Source organism: Pecten maximus, chromosome 11 (genome assembly GCF_902652985.1).
Source record: "Pecten maximus chromosome 11, xPecMax1.1, whole genome shotgun sequence".
Lineage (NCBI taxonomy): Eukaryota > Metazoa > Mollusca > Bivalvia > Pectinida > Pectinidae > Pecten > Pecten maximus.
In genome coordinates, this window is record NC_047025.1 from 25,470,151 (window position 1) to 25,497,800 (window position 27,650).

The window sequence follows — 27,650 nt, forward strand, 5'->3', positions numbered from 1 at the left end:
TGGGCTTTGTCCATCTTATTGAGTTATATATGTGGAGATAGCTTACAGCATTTTACTGATCTGGTCAGATTCAGACTGGAGTGACCAATTATTACTGCTGTGGTCAACCTGGGTGACCTGCCATTACTGTGGTCAGCCTATCTGCAGTACTGGTCAGTGTTCAGTGTTGTATCCAGAAGATCATTACTGACCTGTTACTGCCAAGTGGACATTGTCCAGTGACTGGTCCTGACATTGTGAAGCTGTAAGGATTAGCTGTGGACTGGACAGGAAAGCTGGTGAATTGGTCTGTGGATGGATGGATCCGTGGGTAATGCTTGACCATATAGAAAAGTAAACAAAGGATCTATATCTGTTGGAATTTTCACATTTCACAATATTCATCAATGGATTAGGGTACAGCAGGCACTCCTCGCTTTTGATATATCTCATGCTTTCTGATATTACTTCTACATACTAGTGTTACTGTACACACAAACTAATGTTACTATAACATACTCAAGTTACTAGATGTGTTACTAGACACTGTAACTAGGTACCAAGGAGAGACATAGTTTTAGTATTAATTACAGACTACCGGCCACTAAATGGCCAGTTGAATTCTAATACTAGTTTATCTTCCCCTAGAGTTTCTTTAAAATATATACAATATATACCCTTGAATTTGAAATTGAGGTATCAAAGTAGCAAATTAATGCATTATTTTGGGAAATATTTATTTATAAGAATTATTTTGCTAATGTTAGAAGTATAATGACCTTATGGTCTCTAGAATGAAACCTACATGTATACATAAGATCAAGATTAATTCTGGTTTCTAAGATTCAATATTGTAGAGGTAGTGTGTAACAGGTACAGGTTAGTTTGTGGAGACCTGTTAACTACAGTGGCTGTATAAGTGGAAGGATTTAGGTTCCACCAGCTGGCCAGTTTATTGTAAATATTAACATGGCAGACACAGATCATTTAACCAGCCTCTAGCCACCAAACCTTTCTTCTCTTTTATCTTCTACATATTTGTTATATCTTTGATAAATGTTCATGTCTCTGATTCCTTCAAACTGCATCATTAGTAAAAACATCCGACAGATTATAGCTCTCAGGTAAAATCAAATCTGGTATCCTAGACAACTGCATTTCTGTACTAAATTTTGTTTATTTAGTTGACTTAGAAAATTACATGAACACCATTAACAGGAATCAATTGAATTTTAGCTCCGGTCTGTTATTATATTGTTTACTTATCTGTTAATTATCATACAGAAATGTTTACCTGTGCTATTTTAACTGTCAACATTTATTGCAATATTTTGAGCTTAATTACTACTATTGGGTAGCCGTACAGGTATGGCTGTAGTCACGACGCCTGTTTAAACCCAGCTCTATTACTTCTCCTAATGACACTACTTCAATTTTACTACTGATAATAAGGTATTGGAGCTATGCATTACTTGACATCTGCTGTGGTCTTTGAAACTCTTACATTGGAAGCATTTCTATATGGTAAATAAAGCTTGGTATCAGACAACTAATTTATTATATTATATTTCAAATTAAAAACATGTAAATTATATTAAAAAATGTTTATTACCATGAAATTATATTCACATTTAATTTGATCCCCCTTAAAGATACCATAACATTTTGCTTGAATCTTGCAATGTTTGCCTTGGAACAAATTCAGTTTCACTTTCAGAAAAAAAAAATCATAAACGTACATAGGCTGTGTGAAGTAAAACATTCAGACAGATGGAGTTATTTTCAGGAAATGATAAATTACAGGCTAAATGTCATAACATTTGACACAGAAACATAACATGGAAGATGATACAGTAACTCAGAAGTGACATTTAACAGGACGCTGTATTGGTTTGTTACCATTAGATGTTTAGTGATCAACAGGAAGGGTAAACGGTGACATTATGTTAGAATGCTGTGTAACAGGATGGGGAATGAAATAATACGAGGCAATACTGGTATATAGATATAGGATCTGAAACAAGTTTTTATGAACCAAGTTTTAAATTGGTTGTTTTTGTTTTTTGGCAAGTCAAAAATTACAACTTCAATTCAACTTTCATAACATCACATATGAAATGAAAACAAATTCAAGATATTATTTATCATATGACGCAGAAAACAGGTTTGAAAGTCAAAATTTTCAAGCGTTAATCAAATGACACAGCTATTGGTTGGGCCATTCACAGTTCATTTCGTCACATTATTGTCTTTATTATGACATCACAATTGTTTTCTTGCTGGCACAGCCAATGAAAACTGCTCCAAGGTATATTAGTTACACGGCAGTAATGCAAAAATATTACAGGGGTGAATTCACTTAAAAACAGACTGATTAGGTGATAAAGTAATATTATTCATAGTATGAGGTTCATGCTGCTTGTGCTCAAGCTTCCTTTAAAGTCAGAGTGAGTTTTGTGATCATACTGAAGCAATATGCTTCAAAGAGAATGCTTTAAAGGAAAGGAATTGGCAGAGAGCTTTGATATTGAAGCATGCTGTAAAAGGAAAGTGACTCTGTGCTTCAAAAAGAAGGGGTAATGATACACACTTTCATTATTTTGAAAAAAAATTGGTGGTGCACCCTATATCATAAGTGTAAGGTGGAGGGGGGGTGTTACTCTATATCATAAGTGTAAGGTGGAGGAACCTTTTCTTTGACAGAAGTTTGAATGTGTTGTGTATACAAATTAAATATATAGCCGGAAATATCTTTCTTGTTGAATTGAAACTGTCCATAAAATTCTGATAATTTTTTTTTCGGAAGGAAATGCACATTCTTCCTAAATCTGTAACAGTTGGTAGCGAATATGTCAGTTAATTCAAATGGACGTTTAACAAGGTAGAAACACATGTGAACTTAAAGTATACCAATTTTCTACTCGGATAACTCATAGACAGTCTAAGGGGAAGTTGACCTTTTAATTTAGTCGAGACAAGCTGTACACTCATTTACACATACATTTTGATGGTGTTAATGAAATATGTTAACCTGATACTTCCTGAAGCGAAACATTGGCTCCTTTATATGGCAGTTTGGTCTGCTCATCTTTTATACTGATGTGATATTAATCCAATCGGAGAGAGTTCACAGTATAAAAAAATGAGTGTAATTAAAACAGTATGGCTACAGATTGGAATACAAACTAGAGTAATTGCTCCATAATTTGTCAGATCTTACTAAAAACTGAAAATTAATCTTGTCGGTTAGTGTTTCTGTGTGATATCATCACTCTAGACATTTTTTTCCCTTACCATGTGGACACAGACCAAGTCAAATGCAGCCCTTTTTGAAGGAGTCTCAGTGAGTAGCTCCAACTGCCCTCTGAACTGTGTTGCCTGTTGTACTTACATGTTCTCAGAATCCAGACCTTTTGTGATCCTTTATCTGGAAAAGGGGTTACAGAATCTCAGGAAGTTATAAGCACTAAGACCATGTGTCTGTGTACAGAATTTTTATAGGCTTTTGAAATTAAAAATACTTAAAACTTACTTAAACATACGTATTAAATAGTCTAAAACATTTGAGATTTGTTTTCAAGCTGATACTAATGTCCCTGGAGGTAAACTCCCAAAATTAATTACATTCTACAATCATTGTTTTCCATCTACCTGAATTAACTAATTTGTGTCAATTTAAATTGGATATATTACTAACCCAGCCCTATAGATGGTAGATATGGAAGAAAAAGCTAGAGAGAGACAGGGATGACAAGTGTGGGTAGGGAGCATGTGGTGAAGAGTAGAGCTATTATAAGAAATCTGATAGTCGTAACACCCACCAAGGAAGTGCTTCCTGATGGTGTTAGAATGATAAGGGGGCATAGGTCAAATGGTGTCAAAGATCATACAAGTTCAAAGGTCACACAGTATACACTTTGATGTGATACTGGTTTTCTGCCAGAACATGTGAATTTTTATCTTGTTTGTGTTTATAGACGTTTAGTGATGATGGTTCCTCAGCTTTCCATGATACATTCACAAGTCTGGACCTCCTGTCTGATAAGCAGTAGTCTCCGTCAGATATTAGAATCCAGTTACATCATATGGAATGATTGTCAATATAGGAAAATATTCAAGCCCTAACTATTCAAAAACATATTAGTTTCACTCCTATTAGTAAATTGATAGTAAACAAATTTATTTTGTTGTCTGTTTACATCTGTTTAATTAATTGCTTGAGGAGGAGATGAGCCTTGGGTTTCTGTCTGGTTTATAACCTCAATAGATGGGGAGATAAGTGTCTCTATCTGTGGTAGATTACATGACCAGACCACAACTGATTTGTACATAGCAGAATGATTGGGGTGTTTTACTTTACTTTCTGCTCACAAAAGGTTGGAGACTGATGTAGAGATGATCTACTGTTGTTCCTGTATGAAATCATAATCTAGCTTATTGATTGTGATGTAATAATGTTCATTAATTCATGATCATCACACCTGTGTCTAGAATGTTAATTCATTAATCTGTTATTTTACTTATTTAGGTGTTTGATCTAAAAACTATAAGGCAGTTTCTATAAGAAAACATTGAGATTCAAAGTATTTATTAGGTTTTAGATAAAGAGAGAGTGTTTGTTGGTCAAACTATCATTTGTTACTATAACCCTATATATTCCTCGTAGGGGGTCAGTAACTGTTTAGTTTGTGAGGGTTTCAATATGTATGTATGTCTATAATTACAGGGAGGGCAGGAAATCAGCTGATACTTTAGCCACACTGGAGCCCCAACATTACACAAACTATCTCAATATGTCACCTTGGTTGTAGTTACTACATCAAGGTCATGTTTCTAGTTAGTGGAAGGCCCTTATTGATGTAGACTAGTATTTAGTACTTTGTAACCACAGGAATACGAGTTGATTAGTTTGGAGAAATCAGTATACTATTAAAATCAGACTCTTTGATCAGGTTATTATATACTGTATACAGGGTAACCTTTGCCATTTTCACCCAATAAGAAGAGGGTGAATTAAAGGATGTAATGAAAAGTATCACAACTTCTTACTTTAGCCAATTTCAAACTTGTTCTTTTCACTTTCAACTATAACCAGAAACTCCACGAACCATGTGGTACTGACCATGTTAACCCATCTCCCAACAAGGTGAAGTCATATTGTTGTCACTGGGTGGATATTAACAGGTATATACAGTTTTCAGATCAATTTTGAGGTCAGGATGAAACAAAACATGAATTTGTATGAGTCATTAAGGGTACAACCATACATTAGGGTGCAATAAGGAATATGTAAGGGTGTGACCAGGGTACCATAGTTGATATGTAAGGGTGTGACCAGGGTACCGTACGGGTGTGACCAGGGTACCATAGTAAATATGTAAGGGTGTGACCAGGGTACCATACGGGTGTGACCAGGGTATCATAGTAAATATGTAAGGATGAGACCAGGTTACTGTAAGGGTGTGGCCAGGGTACCATAGTGGATATGTAAGGGTGTGACCAGGGTACCATAGTTAATATGTAAGGATGTGACCAGGGTACCATAATTAATATGAAGGGTGTGACCAGGGTACCGTACGGGTGCGACCAGGGTTCCATAGTTGATATGTAAGGATGTGACCAGGGTACCATACGGGTGTGACCAGGGTATCATAGTAAATATGTAAGGATGAGACCAGGTTACTGTAAGGGTGTGGCCAGGGTACCATAGTGGATATGTAAAAGTGTGACCAGGGTACCATAGTTAATATGTAAGGGTGTAACCAGGGTACCACAGTGAATGTGTAAGGGTGTAACCATGGTACCATAGTGAATATTTAAGGGTGTGACCAGGGTTCTATAGTAAATATGTAAGGGTGTAACCATGGTACCATAGTGAATATGTAAGGGTGTGACCAGGGTTCTATAGTAAATATGTAAGGGTGTGAACAGGGAAAGTTAGCATAGTTAATATGTAAGGGTGTAACCAGGGTACCACAGTGAATGTGTAAGGGTGTAACCATGGTACCATAGTGAATATGTAAGGGTGTAACCATGGTACCATAGTGAATATGTAAGGGTGTAACCATGGTACCATAGTGAATATGTAAGGGTGTAACCAGGGTACCATAGTGAATATGTAAGGGTGTGACCAGGGTTCTATAGTAAATATGTAAGGGTGTGACCAGGGTACCACAGTGAATGTGTAAGGTTGTGACCAGGGTTCTATAGTAAATATGTAAGGGTGTGAACAGGGAAAGTTAGCATAGTTAATATGTAAGGGTGTGACCAGGGTACCACAGTGAATGTGTAAGGTTGTGACCAGGGTTCTATAGTAAATATGTAAGGGTGTGAACAGGGAAAGTTAGCATAGTTAATATGTAAGGGTGTAACCATGGTACCATAGTGAATATGTAAGGTTGTGACCAGGGTTCTATAGTAAATATGTAAGGGTGTGAACAGGGAAAGTTAGCATAGTTAATATGTAAGGGTGTAACCAGGGTACCATAGTGAATATGTAAGGGTGTAACCATGGTACCATAGTGAATATGTAAGGGTGTGACCAGGGTTCTATAGTAAATATGTAAGGGTGTGAACAGGGAAAGTTAGCATAGTTAATATGTAAGGGTGTAACCAGGCTTATATAAAGTCTACTGTGTTACGAGACCATTGAGGGATTGATAACACTGTGGCCTGTGCATGGTGTTGGAAACTTGAGCTGATACCTTCAGAGATAACACCCAGCGAACTCCCCCCACATTTCCCTCACAAATTTCCTCCTGCTATGGTGATATGCTGAAGCCCTGTTTCACTTCTGGAGTTATGTAATATATACAGGAATGTTTGATATCAGGTCTTTCTCCATAGGAATTTAAAATTCTACCCAGTACTTGATTTATTTGACAATCTGTAAAAGCATGCTTTACACCCTTTGACCTGGTGTGTACCCTATCTCCATAGAGCTTTAGTATTGGTGTAGCCCTTTCCGGAGTTATCATAGATTGACATCCAATAACCTTTTTGCACCATTCCTCATATCAAAACCAAATATTTCTATAAAACAGACATTACTTTTATCTATAATCATGACAGTTCAAATTCATACACCTACACCCCTGTACCACCTACTCCTTTATAACACCTACACCCCTGTACCACCTACTCCTTTATAACACCTACACCCCTGTACCATCTACTCCTTCATAATGCCTACACCCCTGTACTACCTACTCCTTTATAACACCTACATCCCTGTACCACCTACTCCTTTATAATGCCTACACCCCTGTACCACCTACTCCTTTATAATGACTACACCCCTGTACCACCTACTCCTTTATAATGACTACATCCCTGTACCACCTACACCCCTGTACCACCTACTCCTTTATAATGCCTACATCCCTGTACCACCTACTCCTTTATAATGCCTACATCCCTGTACCACCTACTCCTTTATACTGACTACATCCCTGTACCACCTACTCCTTTATAACACCTACACCCCTGTACCATCTACTCCTTTATAACACCTACACCCCTGTACCATCTACTCCTTCATAATGCCTACACCCCTGTACTACCTACTCCTTTATAACACCTACATCCCTGTACCACCTACTCCTTTATAATGCCTACACCCCTGTACCACCTACTCCTTTATAATGACTACACCCCTGTACCACCTACTCCTTTATAATGACTACATCCCTGTACCACCTACACCCCTGTACCACCTACTCCTTTATAATGCCTACATCCCTGTACCACCTACTCCTTTATAATGCCTACACCCCTGTACCATCTACTCCTTCATAATGCCTACACCCCTGTACTACCTACTCCTTTATAACACCTACATCCCTGTACCACCTACTCCTTTATAATGCCTACACCCCTGTACCATCTACTCCTTTATAATGACTACACCCCTGTACCACCTACTCCTTTATAATGACTACATCCCTGTACCACCTACACCCCTGTACCACCTACTCCTTTATAATGCCTACATCCCTGTACCACCTACTCCTTTATAATGCCTACATCCCTGTACCACCTACTCCTTTATACTGACTACATCCCTGTACCACCTACTCCTTTATAACACCTACACCCCTGTACCATCTACTCCTTTATACTGACTACATCCCTGTACCACCTACTCCTTTATAACACCTACACCCCTGTACCATCTACTCCTTTATAATGCCTACATCCCTGTACCACCTACTCCTTTATACTGACTACATCTCTGTACCACCTACTCCTTTATAACACCTACACCCCTGTACCATCTACTCCTTTATAATGCCTACATCCCTGTACCACCTACTCCTTTATAATGACTACACCCCTGTACCACCTACTCCTTTATACTGACTATACCCCTGTACCACCTACTCCTTTATAACACCTACATCCCTGTACCACCTACTCCTTTATAATGCCTACATCCTTGTACCACCTACTCCTTTATAATGCCTACATCCCTGTATCACCTACTCCTTTATAATGCCTACACCCCTGTATCACCTACTCCTTTATAACACCTACACCCCTGTACCACCTACTCCTTTATAATGACTACACCCCTGTACCCACAACTCCTTTATAATGCCTACACCCCTGTACCACCTACTCCTTTATAATGCCTACATCCCTGTATCACCTACTCCTTTATAATGACTACACCCCTGTACCACCTACTCCTTTATAATGCCTACACCCCTGTACCACCTACACCCCTGTATCACCTACTCCTTTATAACACCTACACCCCTGTACCACCTACTCCTTTATAATGACTACACCCCTGTACCACCTACTCCTTTATAATGCCTACACCCCTGTACCACCTACTCCTTTATAATGCCTACACCCCTGTACCACCTACTCCTTTATAATGCCTACATCCCTGTACCACCTACTCCTTTATAATGCCTACATCCCTGTATCACCTACTCCTTTATAATGACTACACCCCTGTACCACCTACTCCTTTATAATGACTACACCCCTGTACCACCTACACCCCTGTACCACCTACTCCTTTATAATGCCTACATCCCTGTACCACCTACTCCTTTATAATGACTACACCCCTGTACCACCTACTCCTTTATAATGCCTACATCCCTGTACTTTACTTTACTTTTACTTTAAACATATTTTATTTCAATTAAGGAAAAGGGATTAGGCACAAGTTATTGCAACTTACTAAGGCCTTCTCCCATGTACATCCCTGTACCACCTACTCCTTTATAATGACTACACCCCTGTACCACCTACTCCTTTATAATGCCTACACCCCTGTACCACCTACTCCTTTATAACAACGTACCTACACCCCTGTACCACCTACACCCCTGTACCACCTACTCCTTTATAATGCCTACATCCCTGTAACACCTACTCCTTTATAACACCTACACCCCTGTACCACCTACTCCTTTATAATGCCTACACCCCTGTACCATCTACTCCTTTATAATGACTACACCCCTGTACCACCTACTCCTTTATACTGACTACATCCCTGTACCACCTACTCCTTTATAATGACTACACTCCTGTTCCACCTACTCCTTTATAATGACTACACCCCTGTACCACCTACTCCTTTATAATGACTACATCCCTGTACCACCTACTCCTTTATAACACCTACATCCCTGTACCACCTACTCCTTTATAATGACTACACCCCTATACCACCTACTCCTTTATAATGCCTACACCCCTGTACCACCTGCTCCTTTATAATGCCTACATCCCTGTACCACCTACTGCTTTATAATGACTACATCCCTGTACCACCTACTCCTTTATAATGCCTACACTCCTGTACCACCTGCTCCTTTATAATGCCTACATCCCTGTACCACCTACTCCTTTATAATGACTACACCCCTGTACCACCTACTCCTTTATAACACCTACACCCCTGTACCACCTACTCCTTTATAATGACTACACCCCTGTACCACCTACTCCTTTATAATGCCTACACCCCTGTACCACCGACTCCTTTATAACAACGTACCTACACCCCTGTACCACCTACACCCCTGTACCACCTACCCCTTTATAACACCTACACCCCTGTACCACCTACTCCTTTATAATGCCTACACCCCTGTACCACCTACTCCTTTATAACACCTACACCCCTGTACCACCTACTCCTTTATAACACCTACACCCCTGTACCACCTACTCCTTTATAATGCCTACACCCCTGTACCACCTACCCCTTTATAACACCTACACCCCTGTACCACCTACTCCTTTATAATGCCTACATCCCTATGTCCCTTACTCCTTTGTATGACCCTGTACCATTATTCCCCCTATGCATCACCTCATGCCTTTATCCATTTAGTACCAAATTAATTATACATCGGAAATCCACTTACATGTGATAGCCTATCAATTCCAATACATCCCCTGTGAACCAGAAATGGACTTGTATTTAGTATTGACAAGGAAGGTTCAAAATTGATGGTAAGGGATGTTAGGAGGTCAAGTGGAAGCAAACAGGATTGACTGCCAGTTGCAATATTAAAGACAAATGTATATTGAGCATAACCGCAGAGGATCAATACTTCTTGTTTAACAGTGTAAGGATAATGGGTGTCTCTTCACATCCTGAGCAAGGGAACACTGAGGTCACGCCATGGGCTGGGGAACAATACAGATTACGCCGAGGGCTGGGGGACAATACAGATTATGCACTGGGCAAGAGGGACAGTAAAGGTCCCATACAGGGAAGGGAGAGAGCGGATAGAAATCACTCCCTGGGCTGGGGGACAATACAGACCATTCCTGGGGTGGGAGGTGAGGAAGAAATACAGATCATGCCCTGGGAAGGGGAGACAGTAAAGATCCCATCCAAGGCAGGAGTGACAGTAGGGAGCAGGCCTTTAGCAGACCCAGGACAATACAATATACAGGTCCCGCCCTTGGCAGATAAATGGTAGAGATCTCACCCAGGGCAGGCATGGCAGTAGGGATCGTGCCCTGGACAGAAGGACAGTGCCTTGTACCCTGAACAAGGTACAGCAGAGTTCAGGGTAAATGACACCCTGGGCAGGAAGATGATACCTCATACCTGACCAGGACAAGGGACAATTGAGGTCAAGGTTCATCACACTAGGTGTTACCAATAACAGTGTATTTACTGTGAACCTGTCACACCCTTTGTATGCTGGATAGATCTGACAAGGTCAATTTAAACTGGATACAGAGACAGTTTACCAGGTGTGGTGGTTCCCACAGAGTGGATGATCTCTAATTGAAACCTAGATGAGGTTGTTAGCATGTCCTAATGTTTCTCTAGGTCATTAATCAGAGGCGGCATGGAATTAGCTGGAGCAGACCTATAAAACTTCCAATGGATTTGTGAAATATTTATAAGGCTGTAGCTGTACAAGTAACACTATTGATTTGCTAGTTATAAGTGGTGGCAAAGCATAGCGATCAGTGCCATCACTGATGAGTGGCATCATGGACCAATAGAGCGGGGTAAATGCCACTTTATTTATGTGTCTGTGGCAAACACCTTTTTTGTCACAGTAAGGACACAAGGGGGAATAACTCTCTCTTTTTTGTTATTTTCATTACTGAGATGAGACTTTGATTAGGTGTGTGAATCTTTTGATTATTCATGATTTGTCATATAACATTACAGAATTAGAAAAATCAATTGCATCATTGTTTTTTTATTTTTATTTCAAGGCTATAATTGCAAAGATACCTGCCTACCTGACTTTTACACCTGAGAAATTGACATCCTTATGCATAATTAACATGTTCTCTGGGAAAGGTAAAAACTGATACTTTAAGGCCACAGACATGGAACTGGTACTGTAGAACATATGCAAGTCTAACATGATGCTAGTAGACATTAACCATTCCTTTGTCAATAATTGATGTTGGAATACTGTAAGAGTCATGTTTTGGTTTCACTGCCAGCCTGAAGCTCGGAGATAGTACAGGGCTTCAGCCATTAGCAGTTTATTTAGGCGTGATAACGGCAGCATATTGATCAGTGGTCGATTTACAGTGTGACATGACGGTCATCAGGCTATGGATATTGGTATATAGGATGTCCTGTGTGTTTGACTGTTGATGATACTCCAGGGACAAACAGTTAACTATCTGTGGTCGTTTCTTCTGTGAACAAATCAGGATAGTCACGCATAAATCTAATCACTTCAGAGCTCATTGGCAATTTTAGAAACCACTGATGAAGATATTACAGGTATTTATATGTCTCGTATAGTATAACATTGGCAGTGTGTATCTAGCACTTGTTTACTTTGTCTGTAATTTGTCTTCCACAATTATAGCTCCAATCATTATAGGAGTGATAACCAGTGTGGGGAGATGTAATTGGATTCAGGAGATACAGGACTCCTGGGTTTAACATGGCTGGGTAGGAGTAGAGGGTGAGGGGAGGTCAGAGGTCAGGGGTGGTATGGAGTAAGTGGGTTTAGTATGGGTGGAGCTAATCTATGTGAGGGTGATGAAGAATTGGCTGTGATTATGGAGTTAGTTGTCTGTTAATGAAAATGAAATAATGAGAAAGGGTAATGTTGATGAGAATGGGAGTGGAGAAAAATCTGGATGATAAAGATGGGATTGAGTGTAGGGTCTTACAAATGTTGTGGCTCACACCTGTATCATTGTGTATATATACCATACCTGTACATTGTATTGATCTAGTTTTTATAAGCCTGTCCTACAAGAAGTACCTGTACATTGTCTAGATCTAGTTTTTATAAGCCTGTCCTACAAGAAGTACCTCTAAGTGCTTTTGTTTAACATTTTTATTTTGCTGAGATAAATTTTGAATTCTAAAATATTTTTAGAAACAAAGTTCTTTGTATTAGCTGGTTTATTTTCTGGACTTTTTCCCAGATAGAGGCATTTGTATACAGTAGGTTAAACAATATGAGAATAGTGTTATTTACGTAACACAAGAGATGTTTAAATGTGCAGTGTAAAACAGCTGACATGGCATCCTACCCTGCACAGCAGTAATTCTACAAACACAGGCAACAGTTTTAGTTAAAGATAATAAGCTGGATAATTATTCTGAGTTTTGGCATTCTGAGACGGGGATGTCTGTTTTGTGTGATTTGTGAATAGTGGACGAGAATCTTCAAAATATGTGGTATTAATTTATACAATTTTCCTCACATGGAATTATTGTTTTAAAAACTGAAGGTGAAATTATTTATGTTGCATTTCAAAAGAGTTATGTTAATCCATGTTTTAAAATGATATGGAATTTTGATGTCGTATAATGTAGAAGAAGGCTTGGCATTGAGTCTATCATGACATCAGCCGTAATGAAGAACCTATTTGTCTACCTAGCTTTTTATCTACAAGTTACTTCAGTCAGGAATTCAGAATTATATCACTGGATCTACTTTCACTTTTGTCCTAATAAAAAATAACAGAAAATTGTTTTGTTGGGGAAGATTAAAGTCCCATTTCAGAGCAATCTGGATTCTATTGACCTTGCTTGTCTGGTCGGCTAGGGTCACTTATTGTTTGTGAGTTTTTGTCCAAAAAACTAGAATTGAGCGGCCTGGCTGGTGTAATGTAGTAACAGTGTGTTATCTGTAGGAGGGGGGAGTTATCATTGCTTTGACCCGTAACACACACCAGGCCTGCTCAGCCCATATGGAATCCATTTGGTACAACTTACAACAAAAGACTCTTAGAGCAGTTTTAATTCATGTGTCTCGACTTCTGGGGAGCCCTACACTCAGCAGAACACACTCCACACTAACAGAATGTTCTGGAAATCATTACACTTACATTCCATTTATTAAAATCTTCATAATATGTTGAATGAATAGTGTTGTACTCTAAATATAAAAGTTTCTAAAATTATTTCTGATCAAATGATGATAAAATCATTCCTGGCATATTTGAATTGAAAATTCTTGCTACAAGTGTTTATGTGCACATTTCTTGCTTATAGAAATAAGTACTGTGAAGTTTTCTAGTACAACTGATTTGGTGTCGTCTTAACATTTAGAAATTATTAACTTTCATTAACCGTGACTAGAAAAAGTTTTTGTTGTCACGGTAATAGGACCTGCTCCCATTAACAGCCCTTCTGGGGTAGGGGGTCTCCTTCAGTGATTTATTTTCAGCTACATCCCCCAGAATGGAGCAGCATTGCTGAGCCCTGTGGTGGTGTAAGATGCTTAGCTAACCACATGGTCTGTTACATAAAAAATGCTCCTTCATAAGCCAGCGATATTACTAGATATTACTACGGCTTGGTGCACCCGCTCATTGAACTTACTGAAGTTGAAAATTTGAGCAATTTGGATTGTAATGGAAACCGATTACTAGTTGATAGGACAGAGCAGGATGTCAGACAGGCCACATAGTTTTACTTAATAACAGAGAGTTGTCGGTCCATTGACGCTGGATTGGTATAATGTGAGATATGTATTGATGTGAGGTAAAGCAAGGCACCAGTGTATACACAGATCCTCACACCAATTATTACTTGGCTTGGCAGTTCTCACCATTCATTACCAGAAGGCCTTGGGCATTCAAAAAAGCAGTGCATGTGAAAAAAAAATCAGGATCTATACCAAGATTCGTGGGATGATGTAAGGATTGGTTGATATAGTAATTGTTTTCATTTATGGGTAGCTGTAACATGGTTTGTTGCCTGTAAGTGTACGCAGACCAGGATAACAAAGGGTCATCAGAAAGCATGTGTGTTGTGGTAGTGTCTGCCATGTTTAAGGAGAACCCAGCAGTTTGAGGGGGTCTTGTTGTAAGACACGGATCCTTTTGTGTGTAATGGGGTAGAAATTGATGAAGTGTGTTTGCACCTTTGATAGTGGAGATTGCAGAGGCCTATGTGAAGTCTGCGATCCTACTAAGACAGGAGACTGATAGGCCTTGTTTCAATTGCCGAGGAGATAATACACCTTTTTTGTTCCATGTACGCAAATTGTTGATTTGGAGTATTGCAGCATCTCTTATCTTTCACACTCTAAGCCCCCAGGCCTAGGTTTTTACCCAGCAGCATCTGATAACCTTACACCATCTACAAAACACATTTTCACTAGAATTTTATTAGAGAATATTTACCTTAAACCATAAAATGTTTTCGCACATTGATACCATACGATGTACCTTTCCTGAAGATAATGGTGTTAGAATTGTAAATATGGCAGTGTACAACGCCTGGCTTCTGTGTCATTATAGCACATTACACCTGGCAGATAGGCCTGTAGTAGGAAGTGATTGGTTTTGATGTCAGACTGTTGATGTCCCTATGTTGTGATGTTCAGCGGTAAAAAAACCTCCTGTCATATCATGTAATGTCTGACCTCATATATATATACGATAATATACTTAGTTATAAGAAATATTTTCCAGTGCTTTAAATGAAAATACAGAATTACTTGTGGTGTTTGAGATACTGCCATCTTAAAGTTTTCTCATAATATTTTTATTTTAAGTATTAGTGATATTAGGAAATATGCCACTATTGATGTTTTTTTTATCATTCTGTACTTGCCAGGTTTGGGCCAGGGCTCTAAGCCGCCTCCTTTGACAATGATCAGCCCCGCGGGAGCCAAGTTATCTAGGAATACTGCTACTGTACCACCACTGAACCAAGTATCTCCAAGCAACGGCGTCACATCCATTGGGGCAAACGCTGCCCTCAACGCCACAAGGACGTCCAGTTTTGCCGCAGCTCTCCGTAAACTAGCCCACCAGGCAAAAGATCCAGGTAAGTTTGGGCACTATAGTTTACATGTATCATTTTAAACATTATCCAGCAAAGAGAGGGATAGAAGGAAGCAATTAAAGTTTGGTAGGGTGGGGATGAAAATATATGAGAACACAGTAAGTGTTGTTACACTTCCCAGTTTTCAACCTTGATATCTAGACTATAATTGTAAAGATTCTACTTATGAAGTTCTCGTATATAGTTTATAGAATTTGATAAATTGGGTATTTTTCACCTAATTAATTTTCTCTTAAAACATAAACATTAACCAAAGTTTCATATAAGTACCAACAAGTATAATATATAACCTGATGTACACCAGCTTTTTCTTTGTAACATCATAACAACTTATCAGAGTCCTAACAATACAAAATCTAACTTAGTGTAGAAGGTTGAGAGAAAAACAGGGGAGATAATTAAGTGTGAGAACCTGTATGTTACGGATCAATGGCAGACATCTGTATCACACTGTTGATCTGTACGCTATATTCCTGGTACATGTACATCAAACACCACTGATACAATGGCGAGTGTTATCTGTCTACCATCAACACTTATCTCAAACCCAGAGGTGGATTTTGTCAAAATTCAGCAAAATCTCATTGATATTGACAAGTAGACCTGTATATATTTGACTGCTTTTCAAGGAGAGATGATTAAGTTGTGACTTTTGTTAGTGCTTTGGGAAGTAAGAGTCTCGGAGCTGAGGGAATTAGTCTTGGTTTAGATCATGATATCAGGTAGTGCTTTGGTAAGTGAGAGTCTCGGAGCTGAGGGAATAAGTCTTGGTTTAGATCATGGTATCAGGTAGTGCTTTGGGAAGTGAGAGTCTCAGAGCTGAGGGAATTAGTCTGAACTGAGGGAATTAGTCTTGGTTTAGATCATGATATCAGGTAGTGCTTTGAGAAGTGAGAGTCTCAGAGCTGAGGGAATTAGTCTGAACTGAGGGAATTAGTCTTGGTTTAGATCATGATATCAGGTAGTGCTTTGAGAAGTGAGAGTCTCAGAGCTGAGGGAATTAGTCTGAACTGAGGGTATTAGTCTTGGTTTAGATCATGATATCGGGTAGTGCTTTGAGAAGTGAGAGTCTCAGAGCTGAGGGAATTAGTCTGAACTGAGGGAATTAGTCTTGGTTTAGATCATGATATCAGGTAGTGCTTTGAGAAGTGAGAGTCTCAGAGCTGAGGGAATTATTCTGAACTGAGGGTATTAGTCTTGGTTTAGATCATGATATCGGGTAGTGCTTTGGGAAGTGAGAGTCTCGGAGCTAAGGGAATTAGTCTGAACTGAGGGAATTAGTCTTGGTTTAGATCATGATATCAGGTAGTGCTTTGGGAAGTGAGAGTCTCGGAGCTAAGGGAATTAGTCTGAACTGAGGGATTAGTTCTGGTTTAGTTTGTGTCCATTTCACAACAGGAGAAATAAGTGTCATATCTTGTGTTAATTGTATTGAATACTTATGTATACATGGATACTTACATATACAAGTCATGTTTTAGATAAATGATGACCTGTGTTCAATATGTGTTTCTCCAGTATTACAAACTTTTGTTTACCTTTATGTATGTTTTACTTAAAGTTATATAATTTTTGTAATAAAATATCAGAAAACACGGGCATATTGGGCATGGTGGTATAACTGAAGACCTACACAGTTTCTGTTTCAGTATTTTAAATGTATCTTTGTTATATTTTATACCCTACATCACTTTGTTATATTTTGTACTATACATCACTCCTTCATTCACCAGTTTTTTTATTCCTGTATGTTTTGTGTTACAGAAGAGGGAATTAGCAGTAAACATCCCCCTACCCCGGGGAGTTCCAGCACCAGCCCCCGGGCCGTCACACCAAAGCGAGGTCCCCCACCCTTGGTTTACAGTAGTCACTCCTCGTCACTCACCTCACCACCTGTCGTCACCATAGCACCCACACAGTCACACCCCACCCTTGTCAGCAGTGAGGCAAAACAGGTATGTACAGTATGTCCAATCCCTACATCTCTAGTTTTACACAAATGTAAAACAACTGGTTATATAGTTAAAAAATGATGTTATTCAATATTCAGCATGTGTTTGATAATAATTATGCCAATATATATATATATATGCATTTAATGGGTAGTCCATTTGTCCATCCATTTGCATCCCATCTCCTTCCGAATCAATTTCATAATCTCGATAACTCCTCAACAGATTTGATTCATATTTACACCATAGTATCATACCATCAAGTTCTATACCTGATCAAATTCTGGTAGTCATTGGCATGATGTATATACCCTGTATACAATGTCTGCATGAGATTTTCTAGTTTATTTACAAGGATAATAATCAGAAATCCCACTTATTTTCTCTATAATTATCTGTCAAAGGAGGAAACTTAAATGTCAGAATTAAAAAGAAAAAATCCTTAATGAAAAGCTGTAACACTTAATCAGGTGAATGTTTTACTATCCTTTTGTGATTTTCATTGATTGCAGAGTCTGGAGCGAGCACACTCAGTACAGAGCACGGCTTCATCTGTCTATGACCCTCTCAGTATCAAACAAGATCGGGATAGACCTCAGTCTACTCACTCCAATCGGGACGATGATAGGGGGTCAATAAAGGACGCAGCTCAGTCACGAAGGTGAGATTGATGAGATGGAACATGAAGAGTTATATCATCTTTTTACTGGTGTAAACTTTATGATCATTTTATCTTTTAAATACAATTCCAGTTAAAGTATTTCTGTTTAGAATTATTTACAATACTTTGATGTTTCAGACCACATTCTGGTCACAGCTCAACATCTCCGGCAGCTAGCAGAGAGGAACTGGGTAGTCGTGGTTTCCAGCCGTATCGCCCGGGTGAAGATCTGCGCCACCAGCTACCACCTACGATGTTTGGACTTGACCCAGCAGCCTACCCTTACCCCACGGCCTTTATGCCCTCTCACTTCCCACATCCTGCCTTCAGGTAAGGGAGACAACTCATAACATAGTTTGTACCATGAGAAAGATTAGGCAAAGTTATGCAAAAAGTATGAATTTAATTTGACGTCATGTACCTATCTATCTATACATTTTCTGACTATATACCTATGAAAACCTATTTGCAGGTTTTTCATTGATGGTATATATACTTTAAGTGAATCTTGTCCTCATAAAGCAACCAGTTCATTATATATCATTGAACAAAACAGTATATCAGTTACTTCAGGTATTTGCTAAATTAATACAATCTGTTTTAAATCATCTGGTCTAAACAATTTGATTGGCTACCACATGCTAAATTAATACAATCTGTTTTAAATCATCTGGTCTAAACAATTTGATTGGCTACCACAGACATTCAGAATAAATTGTTTGTGAATCTTGGATATACCAGTCTATTTCTGAAATGTTACATTTAAAATTAAAACATCAGATTTACCCACACAAATGAACAGCCTCCCTTATTTCTTGATTATTTCTCTTTATCTAAAGGTTTGATGACCCTGTATTACTGGAGCGGTACCGGATGATGCAGCCACCGTACCTCCAGTTTCCACATCCTGGGATGATCCCTCCTCCAGGGGTCCACCCATTCCTCGCTGCTGGCAGCAGGTACCCCTCAGAGCTCCTTCATCAGCAGTTCGCATTCGGGTCCCAGTCGTCACGCCTGGGTGAACACATATCACCAGCCTTGTCTGAAAGGTAAGTCAATCATGGTGAGATCCTCATTTGATAATTTTTTTTCCATATTTGGTAAAATTAAAGTCTAAAAATTCTAAAAATCACATTAGGCTGGTAGACATTACGATTAATGGATATTATGTATTATTCTTTAAGTCTATTCTATGAAATAAGGATATTTGGCCACACCTGTCTACAGATTAATCACACTCTTTGTTCATATATTTGCATGATATTTAGCATTGTAAAATAAAAATGCAATTTTTTTCATACAGACAACGATTAGAAGAAGAAAGAATACGAGAGATGGAACGAGAGAAAGAAAGAGAGCGGGACCGAGAGCGTGAGCGAGAGAAGGAGCGTGAGGCAGTGTTACAGAGAGAACGAGAGCGAGCTCGTGAACGTGAGAAGGAATATGACAAAGAGAAGGCAAGGGACCTGTACTACACTCACCAACACCAGGCAGAGCTCCGACTCGATCCCCGAGCACAGGACAGAGACTCCCGGGGGCGTGGTGAGGGGTCACATGGCATGGCCAATCAGTCCCGTCTGGCAAAGGCTGAGGACAGCTCAGGTAGGAGATATTCCTGTATGACATTTGTATATATTAAAGGTAGAATCTTAGATCAGGGAAGAGAAATTATTCAGGTTCATACATACCAGTTAGTAAGCTCAAACTATACATACCTTTTAGTATTAATGAACTCAAACTACATGTGTTTCATTTAATAAACTCAAACTACATGTGTGTCATTTAATTAACTCAAACTACATGTGTTTCATTCAATAAACTCAAACTACATGTGTGTCATTGAATAAACTCAAACTACATGTGTGTCATTCAATAAACTCAAACTACATGTGTGTCAGTTAGTTAGCTCAAAGAAGATGTAGGGTAGATGGTGTAACTCGTATGAGCTATATAGAGACACCTGAAATGAGATGTAGGGTAGATGGTGTAACTCATATGAGCTATATAGAGACACCTGAAGTGAGATGTAGGGTGGATGGTGTAACTCGTATGAGCTATATAGAGACACCTGAAGTGAGATGTAGAGTAGATGGTGTAACTCGTATGAGCTATATAGAGACACCTGAAGTGAGATGTAGGGTGGATGGTGTAACTCATATGAGCTATATAGAGACACCTGAAGTGAGATGTAGGGTAGATGGTGTAACTCATATGAGCTATATAGAGACACCTGAAGTGAGATGTACTGTAACACAAGAGACTATTTGATTGTAGGGTCTAAATACAGTTCTATGATGCACGGGAGCCAGCGAGATATGTACAGTGACCGAACAGAAAAGGTGCATCCCTACAATGACCACCCACCGCGGATGGAGGCAGAAAGGGATAAATATGGCCGCGAGTCGGGTTACGACAGAAAGTCAGACATTCATCCTCATTCCAGTGAACAAACTTTGCTCAAGGTAAGTTATCTTATCTGAGAGTAATACTCCTCTAGCTAGCGTACAGAAAGTATCCTACATCAGGCGACAGATCAGACGATCTGTATCTTTAAGTGTTGTTATGTAACTGTTTTGATAAGCATTACAATCAGGAAAAGGTGATTTATCAGTTTTGATGAGGTGAATATGTGGTTTCATGGGAAATTTTCATTTATTGGTTGGACTAGAGTTATACATTTATAGAATAAGAATGGACCTAATGGACCATTTTCATTTATTGGCTGGACCAGAGTTGTACATTTATAGAATAAGGGTGGACCTAATGGACCATTTTCATTTATTGGCTGGACCAGAGTTATACATTTATAGAATAAGAATGGACCTAATGGACCATTTTCATTTATTGGCTGGACCAGAGTTATACATTTATAGAATAAGAATGGACCTAATGGACCATTTTCATTTATTGGCTGGACCAGAGTTGTACATTTATAGAATAAGGGTGGACCTAATGGACCATTTTCATTTATTGGCTGGACCAGAGTTGTACATTTATAGAATAAGGGTGGACCTAATGGACCATTTGCATTTATCGGCTGGACCATAGTTGTAAATTTATAGAATAAGGGTGGACCTAATGGACCATTTTCATTTATCGGCTGGACAGAGTTGTACATTTATAGAATAAGGGTGGACCTAATGGACCATTTTCATTTATCAGTTGGACCATAGTTGTACATTTATAGAATAAGGGTGGACCTAATGGACCTTTTTCATTTATCAGTTGGACCATAGTTGTACATTTATAGAATAAGGGTGGACCTAATGGACCATTTTCATTTATTGGCTGGACCAGAGTTGTACATTTATAGAATAAGGGTGGACCTGCTTTGAATCAAGCCTTGACAAAAGACTTTCAAGGCCAGCATAAACATCTTTGGGTTTGTCAAGATCTATGCCTGAAATGTTACATTATGATAAACAAATAGGCCCCTGATCATGAGAAACCGATATCAACAGAAACAAGGTTAAAAGATCAGGTAACTGAAACGGCTTCAGTATTTAGTATATAATTAGTATTAGCTATCATTAAATGATATGAAACATTACAAAACATTAGAGTGACACACTTAGGCATTATAGAAAGAATATTGACTTGTCTCTAAAATTGGAACACAGTTTCAATGTACTGAAACATTAACATGCAAATGACTAGGTCTAGTCAGATTTCAGAAATTTTGAACGAGTCACCATTATCTGTATAGTATGACAACTTGAACACCAAAAAAAGACAATATCTTATATGTTGGATTTATCTTACATTTTCAGAACATGGACAAACATGAGTTTGAGAAGAGGGCATACTCATTAGCGTTTGCAGACAAACAAAATATGGCAGAGAGAGATCGACACTCTTCCTCATCCCATCCCCCATCATCACAGTACTCATCTCTTCACCATGCTGATCTCGCACACAAAGCCTCCAAAGACTTCTTCCGACCGTTCGACACCGCCAACATTCTAACCAATGGCTTCAACGGTTCTCACGACTATGATAAATACTCAGTTCATTACAGCAAGTCCAGCGAAAGGACAAGCAAGTCTCCGGCCGCTGTGAGTCGTTCTAGTCTAGAGGCTAGTCAGGAGCGACGGGCAATACTTGAGGAGTCTGTCTTGCATATGAAAGGTTCACGTGACAGTCATCTGGCTCAGAGACGAATGTCTGAGGAGACATTGTCTTCTGGTCGAAAGTCTGGAGAGGAATCGTTACTGCTGAGGTCAACTGAAGAACTCCAACGGAGATTCTCAGGTGTCGATCGGCGTAATAGGAGGACACCGGAGGAAGTGTCGACAAATGCCAGCCATAATGAATACAAAAACTTTCTTAACAATAATATCATAATGAACATTGAAAAAAATAATCAGGATTCTAAATCCTCACAGATCATGTCAGATTCATCAAATTACCAAGGAAATTCCAATTTTGATCACAAAAATTCAACAGCTTTACCGTCAACATTTCATCACCCGTACATGAAACATATCCACTCAGTGATAAGTCGACTTGATATGGAGGAGCGTAAACTCAGGGAGCAGCGTCTACATACTGACTACAATAGTGATGACAGTGACGTCGAATCAGAGGACGAGGAATCTAAGCGGCAACGACTTTTATTTATTCGTTATGGACCTTCTCTACCACTGGATACCTCCAAACCAAAGATGAAGTTTTTAAATCAACTAGGCCTTACATCGCATCGAGTCAAGAGAGGTATGTAATATAGCATTGATATGTTGGGAGCTAGATAGCATTTTGTGTGAATAAAGTTTGTCATTATTCTCAACTGTAAGATTATATCAGTTGAATTGTAAAAATTCAGTTATGCTACATATATCAATTGAATTTGCTATACGAGTAGGAAATGACTAAGGCATGGGACACTGGTATTTTGTCCATATTTTGGTGGGAACAGTGGACAGTCCATTTCCTTACAAATCAGGGCAGTACCCAGCCTAAGTTACTTTGTAGGGGTGGATGGTACAGAGGTAACACAATTAATAGAAGTTCGCAATTGATGTAAAATAAATTCAGTCTACATACTGTTAATTTGTATTTGTATCTAATGTACCAAGGTAAATGTCATATTCCTATCCTACAGTCATAGAATACACGTTTTACTTGATCGTACTCTTTTCAGTTTTCAAGCCTAATCTAAATGTACATAAAGCATTCCTTTAGATACCACTGTAAATGATTTCACATATCTTAATGGGATAGATGACACAGAAGTTCATTGTATTTCAAGCACCTGCAGATTAAGATTACAATAAAAACTATTAAGTCTTTATCCAAAAGATTGATTAAAATAATCAGCATTAAAATCAGTTTGATATTTGAACTTCATAATTTTTGGATTTATGAAACTTTATCATTCTTCATGAATGGCTAAATAAACAAGTGTCCTGAAATCTACCAAACAAAAATTTTAATGACTTTTTCAGATTTAGAACATCAGAAGCAGCGTAAGCGCAGACGGTCTCTCCGCGAGCGCAGCGTCAGTCCAGTTGTGATGGTCGATGGGGAAGCAACAGAGGATTCTGCCCCAAATCTCACCATTTCTCAGGATCTCAACTCTGACGCCCTGTGTCAGGAACAGGACTACCCAGAGAAATGCTCCTTCCTCAGCTCCATGAAACTCAGTACTATAAGTCCTGACAAGAAGAAGGGTAAGGGAGACCACTCTTATAGAATTAACATCTCATACTGTCAGAGATATCTCTTACAGTTAGGACAGGATAACTGGGATGTTACCCTCTCACAGTGGTATAATACAGGGGGTACCTCTTACAGTTAGGACATGATAACTGGGATGTTACCCTCTCACAGTGGTATATTACAGGGGGTACCTCTTACAGTTAGGACATGATAACTGGGATGTTACCCTCTCACAGTGGTATAATACAGGGGGTACCTCTTACAGTTAGGACATGATAACTGGGATGTTACCTCCTCACAGTGGTATAATACAGGGGGTACCTCTTACAGTTAGGACATGATAACTGGGATGTTACCCCCTCACAGTGGTATATTACAGGGGGTACCTCTTATAGTTAGGACATGATAACTGGGATGTTACCCTCTCACAGTGGTATAATACAGGGGGTACCTCTTACAGTTAGGACATGATAACTGGGATGTTACCCTCTCACAGTGGTATAATACAGGGGGTACCTCTTACAGTTAGGACATGATAACTGGGATGTTACCCTCTCACAGTGGTATAATACAGGGGGTACCTCTTACAGTTAGGACATGATAACTGGGATGTTACCCTCTCACAGTGGTATAATACAGGGGGTACCTCTTACAGTTAGGACATGATAACTGGGATGTTACCCTCTCACAGTGGTATAATACAGGGGGTACCTCTTACAGTTAGGACATGATAACTGGGATGTTACCCTCTCACAGTGGTATAATACAGGGGGTACCTCTTACAGTTAGGACATGATAACTGGGATGTTACCCTCTCACAGTGGTATAATACAGGGGGTACCTCTTACAGTTAGGACATGATAACTGGGATGTTACCCTCTCACAGTGGTATAATACAGGGGGTACCTCTTACAGTTAGGACATGATAACTGGGATGTTACCCCCTCACAGTGGTATAATACAGGGGGTACCTCTTACAGTTAGGACATGATAACTGGGATGTTACCCTCTCACAGTGGTATAATACAGGGGGGTACCTCTTACAGTTAGGACATGATAACTGGGATGTTACCCTCTCACAGTGGTATAATACAGGGGGTACCTCTTACAGTTAGGACATGATAACTGGGATGTTACCCTCTCACAGTGGTATAATACAGGGGGTACCTCTTACAGTTAGGACATGATAACTGGGATGTTACCCTCTCACAGTGGTATAATACAGGGGGGTACCTCTTACAGTTAGGACATGATAACTGGGATGTTACCCTCTCACAGTGGTATAATACAGGGGGTACCTCTTACAGTTAGGACATGATAACTGGGATGTTACCCTCTCACAGTGGTATAATACAGGGGGTACCTCTTACAGTTAGGACATGATAACTGGGATGTTACCCTCTCACAGTGGTATAATACAGGGGGTACCTCTTACAGTTAGGACATGATAACTGGGATGTTACCCTCTCACAGTGTAGGAGATATAATACAGGGGGTACCTCTTACAGTTAGGACATGATAACTGGGATGTTACCCTCTCACAGTGGTATAATACAGGGGGTACCTCTTACAGTTAGGACATGATAACTGGGATGTTACCCTCTCACAGTGGTATAATACAGGGGGTACCTCTTACAGTTAGGACATGATAACTGGGATGTTACCCTCACACAGTGGTATAATACAGGGGGTACCTCTTACAGTTAGGACATGATAACTGGGATGTTACCCTCTCACAGTGGTATAATACAGGGGGTACCTCTTACAGTTAGGACATGATAACTGGGATGTTACCCTCTCACAGTGGTATAATACAGGGGGTACCTCTTACAGTTAGGACATGATAACTGGGATGTTACCCTCTCACAGTGGTATAATACAGGGGGTACCTCTTACAGTTAGGACATGATAACTGGGATGTTACCCTCTCACAGTGGTATAATACAGGGGGTACCTCTTACAGTTAGGACATGATAACTGGGATGTTACCCTCTCACAGTGGTATAATACAGGGGGTACCTCTTACAGTTAGGACATGATAACTGGGATGTTACCCTCTCACAGTGGTATAATACAGGGGGGTACCTCTTACAGTTAGGACATGATAACTGGGATGTTACCCTCTCACAGTGGTATAATACAGGGGGTACCTCTTACAGTTAGGACATGATAACTGGGATGTTACCCCCTCACAGTGGTATAATACAGGGGGTACCTCTTACAGTTAGGACATGATAACTGGGATGTTACCCTCTCACAGTGGTATAATACAGGGGGTACCTCTTACAGTTAGGACATGATAACTGGGATGTTACCCCCTCACAGTGGTATAATACAGGGGGTACCTCTTACAGTTAGGACATGATAACTGGGATGTTACCCTCTCACAGTGGTATAATACAGGGGGTACCTCTTACAGTTAGGACATGATAACTGGGATGTTACCCCCTCACAGTGGTATAATACAGGGGGGTACCTCTTACAGTTAGGACATGATAACTGGGATGTTACCCTCTCACAGTGGTATAATACAGGGGGTACCTCTTACAGTTAGGACATGATAACTGGGATGTTACCCTCTCACAGTGGTATAATACAGGGGGGTACCTCTTACAGTTAGGACATGATAACTGGGATGTTACCCTCTCACAGTGGTATAATACAGGGGGTACCTCTTACAGTTAGGACATGATAACTGGGATGTTACCCTCTCACAGTGGTATAATACAGGGGGTACCTCTTACAGTTAGGACATGATAACTGGGATGTTACCCTCTCACAGTGGTATAATACAGGGGGTACCTCTTACAGTTAGGACATGATAACTGGGATGTTACCCTCTCACAGTGGTATAATACAGGGGGTACCTCTTACAGTTAGGACATGATAACTGGGATGTTACCCCCTCACAGTGGTATAATACAGGGGGGTACCTCTTACAGTTAGGACATGATAACTGGGATGTTACCCTCTCACAGTGTAGGAGGTATAATACAGGGGGTACCTCTTACAGTTAGGACATGATAACTGGGATGTTACCCTCTCACAGTGGTATAATACAGGGGGTACCTCTTACAGTTAGGACATGATAACTGGGATGTTACCCTCTCACAGTGTAGGAGGTATAATACAGGGGGTACCTCTTACAGTTAGGACATGATAACTGGGATGTTACCCTCTCACAGTGGTATAATACAGGGGGTACCTCTTACAGTTAGGACATGATAACTGGGATGTTACCCTCTCACAGTGGTATAATACAGGGGGTACCTCTTACAGTAAGGACATGATAACTGGGATGTTACCCTCTCACAGTGGTATAATACAGGGGGTACCTCTTACAGTTAGGACATGATAACTGGGATGTTACCCTCTCACAGTGTAGGAGGTATAATACAGGGGGTACCTCTTACAGTTAGGACATGATAACTGGGATGTTACCCTCACACAGTGGTATAATACAGGGGGTACCTCTTACAGTTAGGACATGATAACTGGGATGTTACCCCCTCACAGTGGTATAATACAGGGGGTACCTCTTACAGTTAGGACATGATAACTGGGATGTTACCCTCTCACAGTGTAGGTTTAATAGGAATTGAGATCAAGAATAATGATT

At 39.6% G+C, this 27,650-nt stretch overlaps 1 protein-coding gene and 1 long non-coding RNA gene across 7 annotated transcripts in view; one reads left to right on the top strand and one right to left on the bottom strand.

The window, feature by feature from the left end:
* LOC117338122 (genetic suppressor element 1-like) overlaps nucleotides 1-27,650 on the top strand; it is a 105,088-nt gene that overhangs the window by 72,197 nt on the left and 5,241 nt on the right. For both annotated transcript variants that reach the window (XM_033899330.1, XM_033899331.1), the window contains exons 3-11: nucleotides 15,530-15,742; nucleotides 17,525-17,715; nucleotides 18,225-18,373; nucleotides 18,512-18,703; nucleotides 19,213-19,422; nucleotides 19,677-19,975; nucleotides 20,648-20,835; nucleotides 22,144-23,086; nucleotides 23,818-24,042. In XM_033899330.1, coding sequence (XP_033755221.1) covers nucleotides 15,530-15,742; nucleotides 17,525-17,715; nucleotides 18,225-18,373; nucleotides 18,512-18,703; nucleotides 19,213-19,422; nucleotides 19,677-19,975; nucleotides 20,648-20,835; nucleotides 22,144-23,086; nucleotides 23,818-24,042 — 2,610 coding nt within the window. The remainder of the gene's footprint in view (nucleotides 1-15,529; nucleotides 15,743-17,524; nucleotides 17,716-18,224; nucleotides 18,374-18,511; nucleotides 18,704-19,212; nucleotides 19,423-19,676; nucleotides 19,976-20,647; nucleotides 20,836-22,143; nucleotides 23,087-23,817; nucleotides 24,043-27,650) is intronic.
* Nucleotides 8,338-10,240, bottom strand: LOC117338124. Of its 5 annotated transcripts, none has more exons than XR_004534964.1 (5): nucleotides 10,123-10,240; nucleotides 9,846-9,964; nucleotides 9,212-9,279; nucleotides 9,004-9,071; nucleotides 8,338-8,391 (listed from the first exon to the last, which is right to left on the bottom strand). It is a non-coding gene; the product is annotated as an uncharacterized LOC117338124 (long non-coding RNA). The 5 variants fall into 5 exon arrangements; XR_004534963.1 differs by lacking the exon at nucleotides 8,338-8,391 and adding an exon at nucleotides 8,712-8,748; XR_004534967.1 differs by lacking the exon at nucleotides 8,338-8,391 and adding an exon at nucleotides 8,908-8,986 and having other exon boundaries at nucleotides 9,038-9,071.